The sequence below is a fragment of the Sciurus vulgaris genome (genome assembly GCF_902686455.1).
Source record: "Sciurus vulgaris genome assembly, chromosome: 16".
In the NCBI taxonomy this organism is placed as follows: Eukaryota; Metazoa; Chordata; class Mammalia; order Rodentia; family Sciuridae; genus Sciurus; species Sciurus vulgaris.
Genome location: NC_136477.1, coordinates 4,695,293 through 4,709,412, shown reverse-complemented (window position 1 = coordinate 4,709,412; position 14,120 = coordinate 4,695,293). Strand labels below are relative to the sequence as shown.

Here is a 14,120-nt window from a genome sequence, read left to right as displayed (position 1 = left end):
CCCAGCCCCAGGGCATATTATTAATTGAAGAAAAGCAAGTTGCAGAACAGCATGTATGCTTAGATCACATTTATCTTTTTAAAACAAATGCATAAATCATATTCATGAATATACAGGTACCAAAAATTCTGGAGAACAACAAATGGGTCCTGGGGAGGTATCTCTGGTCAGGTAGAGGACAGAGAGTTCTCTTTTTACTTTAAGCATTGTGGGAAAGTCTCCTTTCAAACCATAAGTGTGTATACCATCAATTTCATTTTTGCCTCCAAGAGGTTTGTAATCCAGGGCATCCTGACCGGCACTCACACGAGTGACACAGCACATGAGAGGCAAGTCAGGCTGTAAGCGGAGCAGAGGTGGAGTCCACTGGGAGTCTGAATAAGGAAGAGGGTTAGAAAGGAAAAGCCAAGCAGGCTCTCGAAGAGAAGACCAGGAATGGGAGAGGCAGGGAGGAAAGAAGGCAGCCGTGGCGAGGAGGAGAAAGATGTCCAATACAGAGGCCAGCGCCCAACAGCTGGTCTGCTTTCATTGTCCATTTGCAACATTGACCAGAGAACAGCGGCGGCCAGTGGGACCAAGCACCGGCACCCACCACCTGCCCAAGAAGTTTGCATATTTTGAAAGTTTTATTCATGTAAGTTTTTTTTTGGTCTATTTCTCCTTTTCTGTTTTTGTTGTTGTTTCACTACTTTTACTTTTTTATTTTTTTTATGTCTTACATACTGCATTTTGATTCACTGTACACACTGGGTACAACTTTTCATTTCTGTGGTTGTGCACAGTTACATTCGCACCATTCGTGTCATCATACTTCATGCAAGCTTGACATTGCATGGTAGATAAAGCTGCCCTGCATGCACATATTTCAAAAGAAAAGTGAATGTCCCTTAATTTTAACTCTTCCAAGGGAACCACATAATTGCAAAGCCAGCAGGGGAGAAGGTCACAGCCTGGTTGCATTGTTGCCACAAGCAGATGATGTTTGAGCTCATTAAACAATAAAGGCCACAATTCTTTGTCCATGACCCAAAAACACACGTCAAATCACCAAATTTCAGGTTATTTAAAATTTCCTCACATAAATTGTGGTGACTCTTGCCTGTTATTTTAACATGGACAGTCGTTGTAATTTAAAATGATTTCACAAAATGTCCTCACTCAAATAAAGTCAGATGACGATGATGTGTATATTTGGGTGCACTTGCTAAGTCGTGTGAAAAATGACACTAGACAGGATGATCTTTAACTCAGGTATACATGCAAGTTCAAAGATCCCCCCAGTGAAGAAAGGTGGGATAATGGCAGTAACTTACTTACCCAGGATTTCTCCTGAAAATGTGTCCCTAGACAAGGGTAGTGGCTGCTTCTGCCCTGCAGGAATTCAGCCCCATTTCTGTGGGTTTTGTATAGGCTATGTGGACCTGGGTGCTGGTACAAGACCCTCAACACCTGCAGAGAGGCCAGAGCGGGGCCTCAGGTCCGGCATCCCAGGCAAGGAGGCAACAGCTGGAGGAAGAGAATCCACCGATGCTCCCCCTCCGTGAAAAGCATCTTTCTAACACTTCGTTGCACTTAATTGCCCTGTGAATATGGGTGCAAGCCCACCAGGTTATGCCCAGGGTGCATACCCTGTTCTTTCTATGGAAATAAAAGCCAAAATAGCCAAGTCCAGATTTTTCATGGTTAGGCAGAAGGGGTGGTATGAGTCTGATTAGTGTGCGGCCACACAGGGCACCGTGGACACACAAGCCGGTTCTCGGTCTCCAGCTGAGAAGCAGGGAGGAGCTGAATCAGCTGCAGTTAGAAGGACAGGGTGCCTCTTCAGTGAACCAGTTCCGAGGACTTTCCTGGTTCCTCCTGCATGGCAGAGGGTCGGGAGGTCACAAGGAGGAAAGGAAAAACTACCACATCAGAAATTAACCAAAACGTCTAGCTTGCCTAGAGACCAGCTAGGAGTTCTGCAAGGTCCGAAGCTCCCCGAGGACATCCTGACACCTGAGAGCTTTGGCACACTCTAACAGAGTCGGCCCTGGCTCTTCCCTTGCCCTCCCTCCCTGTCCGCAGCCCCTTGCTCTGCTCTAATGGTCTTCCTCCTGCCCACTGGCTGGGTTCAATTGGTGCAGAGACTTGCACATAAGCCTGGGACTCGCTGTGATCTGTCCATACATGAACATCTATCCACACATGTATCCATACATGTCGGCTTCATCCTGCAGCCCCTCCCGCTCCCAGCCCGCCCCCTCCTTCTCCTTCCTCTGCTTCACTGCCTTCCCTTCTGTTTCACACGGTGCCCCCATTCTTTTATCTTCTCACAAATATTTATACTGGGCTTACCATTCTGGTGTGGGTTGTGGAGTGAGACATCTCCGTACTTTCAGTTTCAACACCCCTCCGCACCCGTCTAAACCACTTCTTGTATTCCATTCGCACCTAGAAGTTTGAGAAATACAGAAGCTTGTGTTACAGACAGAGCATGGCCCAAGAGAAAGAGCTCTAAAATGGGAAACTGAAGATCCAGAGGCCAAGCCTGACTCTGGGCCACTCCCTCGCTGGCTTTCCGTGTGATGTCTGCCCTGCTCCTGTTGACTCATGGCAGTGAAATTCAGCTCCCTCCATTATAAAGTTATGTTGTCAGACACCATACGAACTTGATGTATGATGATGAGGAGGTGATAAGAGGGTGATTACAGTGGTGGTGAGGAGGATATTGAGGGTGCAAATGAAGGAAGTTAAGGGGATAATGGTGGTGATGGTGATGGTGATCATGGTGATGGTGGTGATGGTGATGGTGCTGGTGGTGATGATGGGGAGGATGGGGATGATGGGGATGATGGGAATGGGGATGGCAGTAGGGATGAGAGGATGATGGGAATGATGATGGGATAATGGGGATGGCGATGGTGATGGTGCTGGTGGTGATGATGGTGATCCTCAACAGTTAGAGTACGCATCACTAATCTGCAGATGAGAAAATCATGGCTCACAGAGAGCAGGCATACTGCCCAAGGTTACACAGCGACCTACTCAGGAGTAGACCTGGGATAAATGGTGAAGTCTCTCCGAGTTTGTGGTAGATTTACCAAATATTCCAGCGTCCCTCCTTATTACAGGAGGATTATTCATTCCCTCCCTGGTGAACTTGAGGATGGCCATGCAGTTTCCTTTGAGAAATGAAATGGTAGCAGAACTGATGTGTGAACAGCTAAGCAGAAGGATTAAGTGGGGTAAGCTGGGATCTTTTCCCTCTGCTGTGAGACCAACAATATTTTAGGGAGGGAGCCATACTATTGCCTGAATCCCTGAGTGAAGACCATGTAGATCAAGCCATGTCCATGCAGCATAAGCAAGAAATACACCTTTATCATTGTAAGCCACTGAAACTGGGGGGATTGTTAGGAGAGGACTTTTTGTTAATGCAGCTCAATCTACCTTACCCTGACTGACACATGTTCTTAAGAGATATGTCAGGATGCTCAATGGGTGAAACCAAGGACACAGCAGGCCCAAAGAGACCCTAAACCCCCTTCTCAAATAGAAGGCAACATTTAAGGACAAATACAAACGACCAAGGAAAGGCAAGAACATGTGCAGCCATTCAATAAGACGATGGGGTTAGGCTGGGAAGGCAAACACTCAGTCTTACCTGGCAATTAAAGAGGCAGTGAACCACGAAGAGCAAAACCCCCTGCAGGACGTTGATGATGGTGAACAAGTAGGCAATGACTGATCCGACTGTCTGCCCTACTTCTTCAACCATGAGAAAACCAAGGCCCCAGGAACAGCCCAGGACAAACAGCTGAGCAACAGCTTTGAATGTCATGACCCTGGGGAAAAAAGCAATATTAACTGCAGCTTAACTGGCACTGTGAGTTGGTTAGCACAGTGCCTTATTTAACCTGATAACAACCTGCAGTTAGTGACTGACATGTTGCCTGCACCACCTGAGGGTCAGGTAGGACCCATGTTCTCAAACACCTCTGCTAAGAATAATGTTTTCTCCCAACCTTCTCTTGCACATACACATAGGGAGTGGGGAAGCATCAAGAAGAGGGAGGCTGACCCTCCAGAGCTAAGGTAACTGAGGACAAATGATGGTAAGTTGGTCTGATCAGTGGATGAGACCAAAGCCAAGGCCAGAGGTTGGACCGATATTCCTACAAGTGCTACCCACATCACGACCACTCTTGGAGAAGTTGAACAGTTAGCTGGTTGGTCCATGGTGTCAGTGGAAGGAGTAATGTCCACCTCACAGGCTAGAGTTTTTTGGCCAAGGCCAGTATCTACCATTATTATCCTTAAGAATTTATATGGCACCACTGAGAACAGAGTTTCTACGATCAAGGATAGTGGATTCCAGAAGTGAGTGGACCCTCAGAGGATAGGAAAAGAATAATATTGATACTCTATCAATTCAATATGAAGAATGCTATACTGAGGAGACAGTCAATGAATGTTTCTTGAATACAGAACTAAAGCAATGGATCAAGTTACCTACAAATCATTGTGTTTTCATGGTATTTACTTCTTTTGGGGGGTGGTGATTCTGGGCTTGAAATTAGACATTTACTTGTGCTGAACAAGCCTCTACCACTGAACCACATCCACAGCCCAGCTCATACTTCTGTAAGTTGCCCCTCTTGTCAGGTAGAAGAATGTCTGTCTGTTTTGTCTGGGATGGAACCCAGGGCCTCTGTGTGCTAGGCTGGCACACTACCACTGGGCTACACGTCCAGCCCCATGTCATGTTTTTGAATGGACTTGCTCTTTCCCAGGCAGGGTGGTCCTGAAGGACAAATCTGTGGCTATTACAGATTCCAGTGTCTTCTTACCTGGTATCCTGAATGGTAGAAACTTCTTTATTGAGGGAGGAAAGTTTGCTTCTCAAAATCCACAGAATTTGGAAGTAGAACACCAAGTTTATCTGTGGAAACAGCATGGGGAAGAAATGACTTGGAATTTTCTTTCAATACCATTTCAAACAACCCAACTTGAGTTGGATTTGAGAATCTGTTCCCAAAGGACACCAGCTTCCTAAGGTCAGCAGGGACACACTCAGGTCCATTGTGTGTGGCACAGAGTACAGTCCAGGAGCACTTGGCTTGTTTGGTGGCTCCATCACTTATTGTCCAGCAGGACATTCTGAAAGTGGGATGCTGCTAGCAACACCTGCACCAGGTGTCATCATGATGCTCCTGGAAAACAGGAGACTGGGTTGCTCTGAACAGAGTAAGCACTCCCTGGATTTTGTCGAATGAATGAATAAAGGGCTTTTTAAAGAAGTTCCAGCAAAAGGCTACATGATTCAAAGAACAACCATTGCACTAGGGGAAATGATGAACCATGAACAATATTTTCAGAAACAGAGTTTGGTCCCATTGAACTGTATTTTCCTATCTTTATCTCATTTCCACTTTAACAGATAAGAAACACTCTCTATGCTAGGTCAACCCAGGGCCAGCACAACTATCACCTACCAAGATAATGACGGCCACTGGTCCCATGAAGCTCCAGATGAATTGTTTATCAAGCCTGAGCCAGCAGCTGTGGAGCAAAAGACAAGCATTAGCTGGGCTTCCTCCAGAGGGGAGGGGGTTTGCATGCAGGGTCCTGGAGCAAGATCCGAGCAGCACAAGGAGCCACTGGACAGGCTTTAGACACTGACCTCATCCGACACGAGCTGTGTGCACCAAGTTTTGGTTACCCTAAGTGTAAAGTGTAATTAACCAAACCACAGGAGACTAGGTGACTCACGTATCTTTACATGAAGGCATGAAGTCAGGTCTCCAATTTTGCCTTTCTTGAATACTGCACAGGATATTCTGGGCCTTCTTCCTCTTCCACGTAAACTAGAATCACTTCATCATTATCCAAAAATAATTTTGTGGGTGTTTATTTGGCAATGTGTCAGATCTACAGACTAAGGCACTGATGTCATGACAGTATTGAACCTTCTCATCCATGAACATGGAATATCCTCTCCATTTATTTCAATGTTCTTTGATTTCTCTCACTAGACTTTTGTAGTTTTCTCACACAGAACTTGTAGGAAAGATGAAATGTGATCATGTGTGTGAAGCTTTTGGAGGCAGCTCCTGGCAAAGAGCTCAGGTTCACTCAATGTAGTTACTATGACAATAATGATTGTCATAATTAGAAAGAGTAAAACACAATAATTTAACTATAGCGGTAAAAGCAATCAACACTAACTGAACGTTCTATATACGAAGTGCTCTGTCCTCAACCACTGTGTGTTCTATCATGACTAATGATGGTAAAGGTAGTATAATTTATTCTAGAAGGAGACCTGGAAGTACAAATCTGGTGAAAATAACAAGCCTCAGCTAACAGGGAGCAGAAAAGTTTCCACACCTAAGTTCTAGCACAAGGGTTGCAAACTACAGGCCACTGACCAAATCTAAACTACCACTTGTTTAATGGAAACCAGCTGCCCTCATTCATTTGCTTATTGTCAATTGTTGCTTTCACAGTAGAAAAGCAACGCTGAGTGGTTGCCATAGTGACCATACAACCTGCAGAGCCAAAAATAGTTACCATCAGTCCCTTGAGGGAAAAGTTCATCAGCTTCTGCTCTTCCCTACCATCGGGAACAGGGTTCAAGCTAGAGGAAGGGCATCTCCTTGTATTTAAGAGGGACAACATTGTACATGATGTGTTGGTGCACACACAACCACTTCCTAACCCAAGCACCACCACCAGAATGTCAGCTTCCCCAAGAAATTGTTCTGCACAGAGCTTTGCAAACTTCTCCAGTGAGGCAGCAAAGCGTGGCTGCCAAGAGCACTGTATGGGAATTCTGGCTTCCTCCCTTTGTAACTCTGACCTTAGGAAAGAGTATGAAGAGCAATAAGTCAGATGCCTGTGCCTGAGATAGCAAACTGCCGAGTTCAGATACGGTCATGGTAAGAATGACATGCGCTACGCGTACAGGAAGCATGATCTCTAATCCGTCACCAGCCTTTGACAATTGTGACAGTTGTTATTCTTTGTGGTTTGGAAGTTAATCTCAACCCCTTCCACTTAGCTTTCAAAATCCTAAAGACTGTGTAGCCCTCAGGTTCTTAATGTGGAGCCATGGATTTGCTTTACCCATCCCTACATATCCAGAAGTCGCATTCAAATGTTCGTATGCCTATAAATCCATCTGGGGAATGGAGCCTCATTTTCAACACAATTATCAATGGGATCCGACCCCAAAGATGCTGAGAATCATCATTCTAGGAAGTTCCAAAACAAAATAGCACCAGAGTTTAAAGAAGAACTGGCAATTCACCATTTGGTTTCAAAGCATGCATGGACTGCAAATACCATTTCCACCACAAATCATGCTTACTGAGTGTAGGTGCCATAATTTCTGTGTCCAACTATTGCAGACACAGCGACAATCACAGCTGGGATGCCGTAGCCCACGGGGTACATGAACCTCCTCTTGAATCTTCCTGCGCTGGTGTAGTTGGCCACTTTGAGGTTCCTGACGGTGAGGAAGAGGTGTAGCCCTTCCAGGAGCATCCAGATGAAGGAGGCCAAGTAGAGGTAGTGCAGTACCCCTGCAATGATGGAGCACAGCAGCTGCAAGGGAGAGGAGAGCTGGGTGTGGCCACCGGCAGGCTGCACCCGGTTGTCCTCGGCACTTATCATTCCCTGGATGCCAGCAGGGAATCTCAGTTTCAACACCTGTGTAATACATTGCCTGGGAACTTCTAAGGGTCATTGAAATTTGCTATCTGAATGCACACTTCAGGCCAGAAATACCAAGGAACAAATGCCCTGGGAGCAGCCCTCAGCCACATAATGGAGGAGAGTTTGCCAATAGACTCCAGTGCCCTGGTGCCCTGGACTGGGGAAGACATGCGCACTACGCTGCCCCCGAGGTCCTCCCTGGAATTAACCTCCAGTGGCCACAATGGAAACTCACCCATTGTTGGTTTTCTGTCCATCTCCAGCTCATTGCCACCCCCGCCCAGGTCAATGTAGCCTAGATCAGTTCCAAATAAACAACTCACAATCAAACTCCCACTGCAGGATCTTTACCATAGAATGTTAGTGATCCATGCAGAGCCAGTAAGCACCCTTCACCGGAACAGTCTCAGTACAAGTAAATGAATTTTTAGGGCAAACTTACGTCACGTTCCACAGATAGGGACACTGGGATCACACACCATCAACATTCATAAAAATAGATACTGATCAATTTCAAAGCGTGTGTCTACTTTTCATCTAGAAACATCTGAAGTACCACACTTTTGAAAGCACTTTTCATCTAGAAACATCTGAAGTACCACACTTTTGAAAGCACTTTTCATCTAGAAACATCTGAAGTACCACACTTTTGAAAGCACTTTACTAAACTAATTTATATGTATACATGAATCACATACACATACAGCCTTGGGGGGACACTTATCCAAACCACAGCACCTAGGACAGAAGCATTTCCTTTTCTGCTTGAATGACAATCATATATGTTCAAAAAGGCAAGGGAAACCATGGTGAGCATGGTAAGGAGAAAAATGAAAGACACAGCAGAGAACCAAAGCATTTTATTTCAGTTTCCTGACAACTCTGCTTAAAGAGAGACTAAATGTTTTTTTCTGATTTAATGACTTCTTTTTTCACCTTTGTTTAATTTCATGTGTCAATTTGGCTGAGCCACACTGCCCAAATGTATGGCCAAACACTGTTCTAGATGCCTCTGTGAATGTTTTCAGATGGTATCACCATTTAAATTGGTGGGCTATGAGAAGGGCAGATTGGCCCCCACAGTGTGGGTGGGCCTTGTCCTATCAGTGGACAGCACAGGTAGAACAAAGTCTGAGGTGCCTCAAGGCTTGAGGGAATCTGCCAGCAGGCAGCCTTCAGACCAGGACTGCTGGGTTCTCTTGTGTGGGTCTCCAGCCTCTTGACCCACCCTGTGGATTTGTCAGCCTCCATAATCCCATGAGTTCATTCCTTAAACCAGATCCCTCCCTCTCTACTCTCCTATGCACATTCTACAATGTCCATTTCCCTGGAGAACTTAACTACCACAACCTCCTAATTACCAAGTCCAGCAGCCTCTCCCCTTGACCTCTGGAAGAGTTCAGCAAGCATGATTGACACTTCCTGTCATTTGGCTCCCAGGGCACCTTCTGCTCAGGAATTCTCCCAACGCTGCTTGTCCATGAGTATTCTGTTGTGCCCGTGTGCCTCAGCTCCCACGACTGCCCAGCACACCTCCCCACCAAGTGCAAGCTGGCACTCCTCATCCTAATTTTGCTTCAGTTTTGGCTGCACATGACGACTGTGCATCTGTGGGTACAAGGCCTAGGTGTGTGGTGGTCAAGAGTCACCATGTCTGGGTGATCAGCTCGGCCTCTGGCCTGCCTGTCTGTGGGTGCTGAACGCCTCTCCTGTTATTTTAAATGCACGCTGTGCTAGTTGTGGTCACCCTGCTGTGCAGTAACACACTCCGTCTGCCCACAGCAGGGTCTTCTCTGCCCTCAGTCCTTCTGCTAGTTAATGACATCACCAGCCACCTAACCAGTCTCCCAAACCAAAAGCCTCAGACACCACTATTTCTGCTTTCTCCCCAACAAGCCACTGCCACATCCACCTGCGGCCGAGTCCTACCAATGTCACTTCAGGTTTCTCCAGCCTGACTCCCCTCCCCCAGGCCGGTTCCCACCCATCAACTCCTACGTGCCAGCCACGCCCCTCCGTGTCCTTGCGCTGCTAGTTCCCTCTTAACCAGCTTCCCCTCGCCTTCCCCGGGGGTCTTCACGGACGCCTGGCCCATCGCCTGCCGCAGGACCCGGAGGCCTGGCCTCTGGCTCTGGCCCAGCTCCAGCTGGCCATCTGTTTGTGTCCCTCAGGGTCCTGGCACCCCAGGCCTGTGGGCCGACTCGTTCAGCCGCCGTGGTGCTGCAGTGGCGGGTGAAGCCGTGCCAGGGACCACAGGGCACAGAGTGGGAGGTAGCTAGCAGAAGGCCCTCTACAGAGGTTCGCCACCAGGAAGATGAAGCCTGATCGTCACCTTCCTGACTCCAGAACCAGCTTCATCGACTCCCCGACATTCCCCCCAGAGGTTCACTTGGACACCAGTTCAACCTGGACGGGCAGGTTCAACCTGGAAGGCCACGTGGAGAGGGAGGCCAGAGTTTGTAAGGAAGCCACAATGGGTGAGCGGGGCCCGAGAGGGGAGCCCAGGCACACGCCCCCAAATCCATGCTCGCTGCACCTCAGGTCCTTCCAGTCCATGATTTCTTCTACCTGGACGCCTTTCTTCCTGTCCTTGACAGTGAGCCCATTCACCCTTGAGAGCCATCACGCAGGTACCCTCCACGAAGTATGTCAGTCTCTGGCTGATGGTTCACGTGCAGGAGGCTTCCTGACTGACAGGTGGGAGCTCAGACTCGCACTCCACAGGCCACGCCCAGCCCGGAAGAACCCTCAGGCTCTCATGCTCCAGCTCTTAAAAGGGAGTAGCTTGCTCAGGTTGCACCGGCAGTACTAAATCAATAGCCCCAACCCCTCCTGCTCCCTCTCTCCACCTCCCTCCTCCCCCCTCCCCCCCCTCCTCCTCCTCCTCCTCCTCCTCCTCCTCCTCCTCCTCCTCTTCTTCTTCTTCTTCCTCTCTCTCTCTCTCTTCTCTTCCACCCTCCCTTTTACACTACAGAAAATGTGCTTTTAAAGAGCAGGGTACTCACAGGGCATAGTGGCACAAACCTGTAATCCCAGCAGCTGAGGCAGGAGGATCACAAGTTTAAGACTAGCCTCAGCCCTTTAGCAAGACCCTGTCTCAAAATTTAAAATTAAAAATGGCTGGGGATGCAGCTTATTGGTACAGCAGACCTGGGTTCAATCCCAGCGTCAAAGGGGGAAAAAAAAGAGCAGGGTCTTAATACCTTATTTCCATCGGCCGCATTAAGTCACATGCCCCAACCTCACTGCAAAGGACACTGGGAAAAGCTGTCCGTCTTCCTCAATATCTTCCACACCTGGCGAACTCATCCACCTGATTGCCACTGAGTCACCTTGTCCCCACTGGTGGCTTCCACAAAACCCACAGGGGCAGAGTGCTGAGGCCCCCCATCACCCCGCACCGTGGTGGTCCTCCAGCCTGACTCACACCTTCCACGTGGGCTTCACACACGGGCTTGACTAGGCACCTGGCACGCGGGGCCCTACGGATATAAGTGAATGAGTAGATTCATTACGAGGCGGGTGACCGTGCAGCAAGGCAGAGTGCGACGCAAGCACAATATCCTCCAGGTCACTGGGTTAGCTCCATCTCCCCTGGAATATCGGTTTTAGACCTGTGGGATACAGTCTTTTGAGAACTTCTCAGAGTCGTAGCTAGCACCACGGGTGAGCTCTGATCACACCACCTGGGGCTGAATGCGTGTCACTGTGAAATACCCTCTGACAGCTTCTTTTGTAAAGGTCCACCTGGAGAACCTTCTAGGCTTTTCAAGCTCATCTCTACAACATGCAAACAAGTGCGTCTGGTGTCTGGGTGTGAACAGAAGCGACATCACTGAACGGGGGGGTGGGCTGGATTTGCCTGAAGGCTAACGTCTTCCAAATTCTCCCTTTATTCAAATAAGGAAATTGAGGCCCAGAGAAGCTCAAATCTTGTCCAAGGTCACGCCACTGGAAGAAATAAAGCTGTATTTGGACTCAAACTGTCTCCAGAAGCTAATTATTCTTTCTTGTTTAAAGTTGATTTTTAAGTGGTAAACGACTAAGCATGTGTACTTGGGCTATGTAACAGGACGTGCTGCCGTGTGTATGCGCCGTGGAAGGATTCAGTTCACTGACATGCCCATCACTTCACAAACATACCGTCGTAACTGCTGCATTCGTCTTCCCAGGAAAATAAGTGGTGCTTTGAAACCTTCCAGTTGGGGGACCACAGACTTTGTGAGTTAAAAGGAGCCTAGAGCCTGTAGTTCTGGTCCTTCCTGTTGGTGACCGGGGTGCCCGTGAGCACGGTGAAGAAGGCCAGCACTGGCCTTCTGCACGTTCCTACTGCTGGGTCCCTGCTGGCCCTACGCCTAGGTCCCACTGCAGAGGGGAAGTTCAGAAAGGGAAGTCAGAGCAGAGCTGCTGGCAACACAGTGGTTGCGAGAACAGCCACCTGCCACAGCTTGGAGATGACCCAGAAGCAGCCTCCAGTCCCCCACATCCAGAACAGAGCAGCAGGGTGGCGCCTGTCCCCCTGCTCAGCTCAGCTCAGCCTCAGCCCATTCCACATGGCCATGGCAGACCACAGCAAACACAAACTGGCTGGAGGCTCTGGAAGGACCAAGGGCCCAGGCTGGCGAGGGCTTTCTGCGGCATTGCCCACGGCAGAAGGGCAAAGAGAGCAAGAGGGGACCAACTTGTCCTTTCACCAGGAGCCACTCTGTGGTAACAGCATTAGTCCATGGACGGGGCAATGCCCCCTCTTATTAAATTTATTATTATTATTATTATTATTATTATATCTTTTTTGAATTGACACATGGTGATTGTACAGTTATGGGCACAATGTGGCATTTCAATACATGTACACAATGTATAATGAGAAGATCAGGGTGACTGGCATTTCCATCACCTCAGACATTTGTCATTTCTTGTGCTAGAAACGTTCGAAATCCTGTTACCAGTTTTGAAATATTCAATCAGTCATCGTCAACCACGGTTATTCTACTGTGTTGGAAGGCCCCCTTAACACTGTGGCATTGGGGTTCAGTTTCCAGAAAGGAAACCGGGGTAAAATCATTCAAACTATAACATAACCTTTCCATAATGTAGGTTTCAAAACAACATGTGGTACACAATAAATGTCACTACCACTTTGTCAATTTTAAATAACTTTAAATAAATAAAATGGGAAAGTCACTTCAACAAGGTCATGCAGCAAGTAGGATGAGTAGTTGAGATCAGAGAGGCACAGCCACTGTCCATCAGTGTTCCAGCTGCTCCCCACCCCTCATTCTAGAACACAGATTTGTCTCTGCATGCTTTGCACCTTTGTGATACCCTATGACTGGGCTCCAGCCGATAGAATATGAGAGGAAGTGATATGCAGCACTTCCTGGTGTGGTCCTTATTAACCTGCCCCTTGGACTCTGTCATGCCTTTTTCCCTTCCCCGTTGGCTAAAATAGGAGACTACAGGATGACCTTAGAAACTGAATGAACGATAATAGCCTCCTTCATCCTGAGGGTGGACAGACATTCTGCAATCTGTCTACTCACCCTCTACTGATAGATGGGGAAAGATTAACTAACACTGTGCTAATTCCCCCTAAGAACTGGAACATGGCAGGAATGTCCTCTCTCACCACTTCTATTCAATATCATCCTTGAAACTCTAGTCAGAGCAATTAGACAGACCAAGGAAATTAAAGGAATATGAATAGGAAAAGAAGAACTCAAACTATCACTATTTCCTGAAGACATGATTATATATTTAGAGGATCCAACAATTCCACCAGAAAACTTCTAGAACTCATGAATGAATTCAGTAGAGGATATAAAATCAACACTCATAACTCTAATGCATTTTTATTCACAAGTGATGAATCCTTTGAAAGAGAAATTAGGAAAACTATACCATTCACAATAGCCTCAAAAAAACAAATACTTGGGAATCAATCTAACAAAAGAGGTGAAAGACTCTACGATGAGAACTACAGAACACTAAAGAAAGAAATTAAAGAAAAATCTTAGAAGTTGGAAAGATTTCCTATGTTCTTGGACAGGCAGAATTAATATTGTCAAAATGACCATACTACCGGAAGTGCTATACAGATTCAATGCAATTCCAATTAAAATCCCAATGACATACCTCATAGAAATAGAGAAAGCAATCATGAAATTCATTTGGAAGAATAGTAGACCCAGAATAGCTAACGCAATCCTTAGCAGGAAAAGTGAAGCAGGTGGCATCACAGTACCAGACCTTCAACTATACTACAGAGCAATTGTAACAAAAACAGCATGGTATTGGCACAAAAATAGACAGATAGACCAATGGAACAGAATAGAGGACACAGAGACAAACCCACAAAAATACAAGTTACCTCACATTAGACAATGGTGCCAAAAACATACAATGGAGAAAAGATAGCCTGT

The 14,120-nt window shown here is 47.1% G+C and overlaps 1 protein-coding gene across 1 annotated transcript in view; it reads right to left on the bottom strand.

Moving 5' to 3' along the window:
- Positions 1–676: 676 nt before the first annotated feature.
- LOC306646483 (putative adhesion G protein-coupled receptor E4P) overlaps positions 677–14,120 on the bottom strand; it is a 35,654-nt gene continuing 22,210 nt past the window's right edge. Inside the window, exons 14-19 of the mRNA XM_079115083.1 lie at positions 7,352–7,587; positions 5,475–5,541; positions 4,830–4,921; positions 3,644–3,824; positions 2,335–2,430; positions 677–1,857 (exon numbers count right to left, since the gene is read on the bottom strand). Of these exons, the coding sequence (XP_078971209.1) occupies positions 1,822–1,857; positions 2,335–2,430; positions 3,644–3,824; positions 4,830–4,921; positions 5,475–5,541; positions 7,352–7,587 (708 nt within the window). The 3' untranslated portion in view covers positions 677–1,821. The remainder of the gene's footprint in view (positions 1,858–2,334; positions 2,431–3,643; positions 3,825–4,829; positions 4,922–5,474; positions 5,542–7,351; positions 7,588–14,120) is intronic.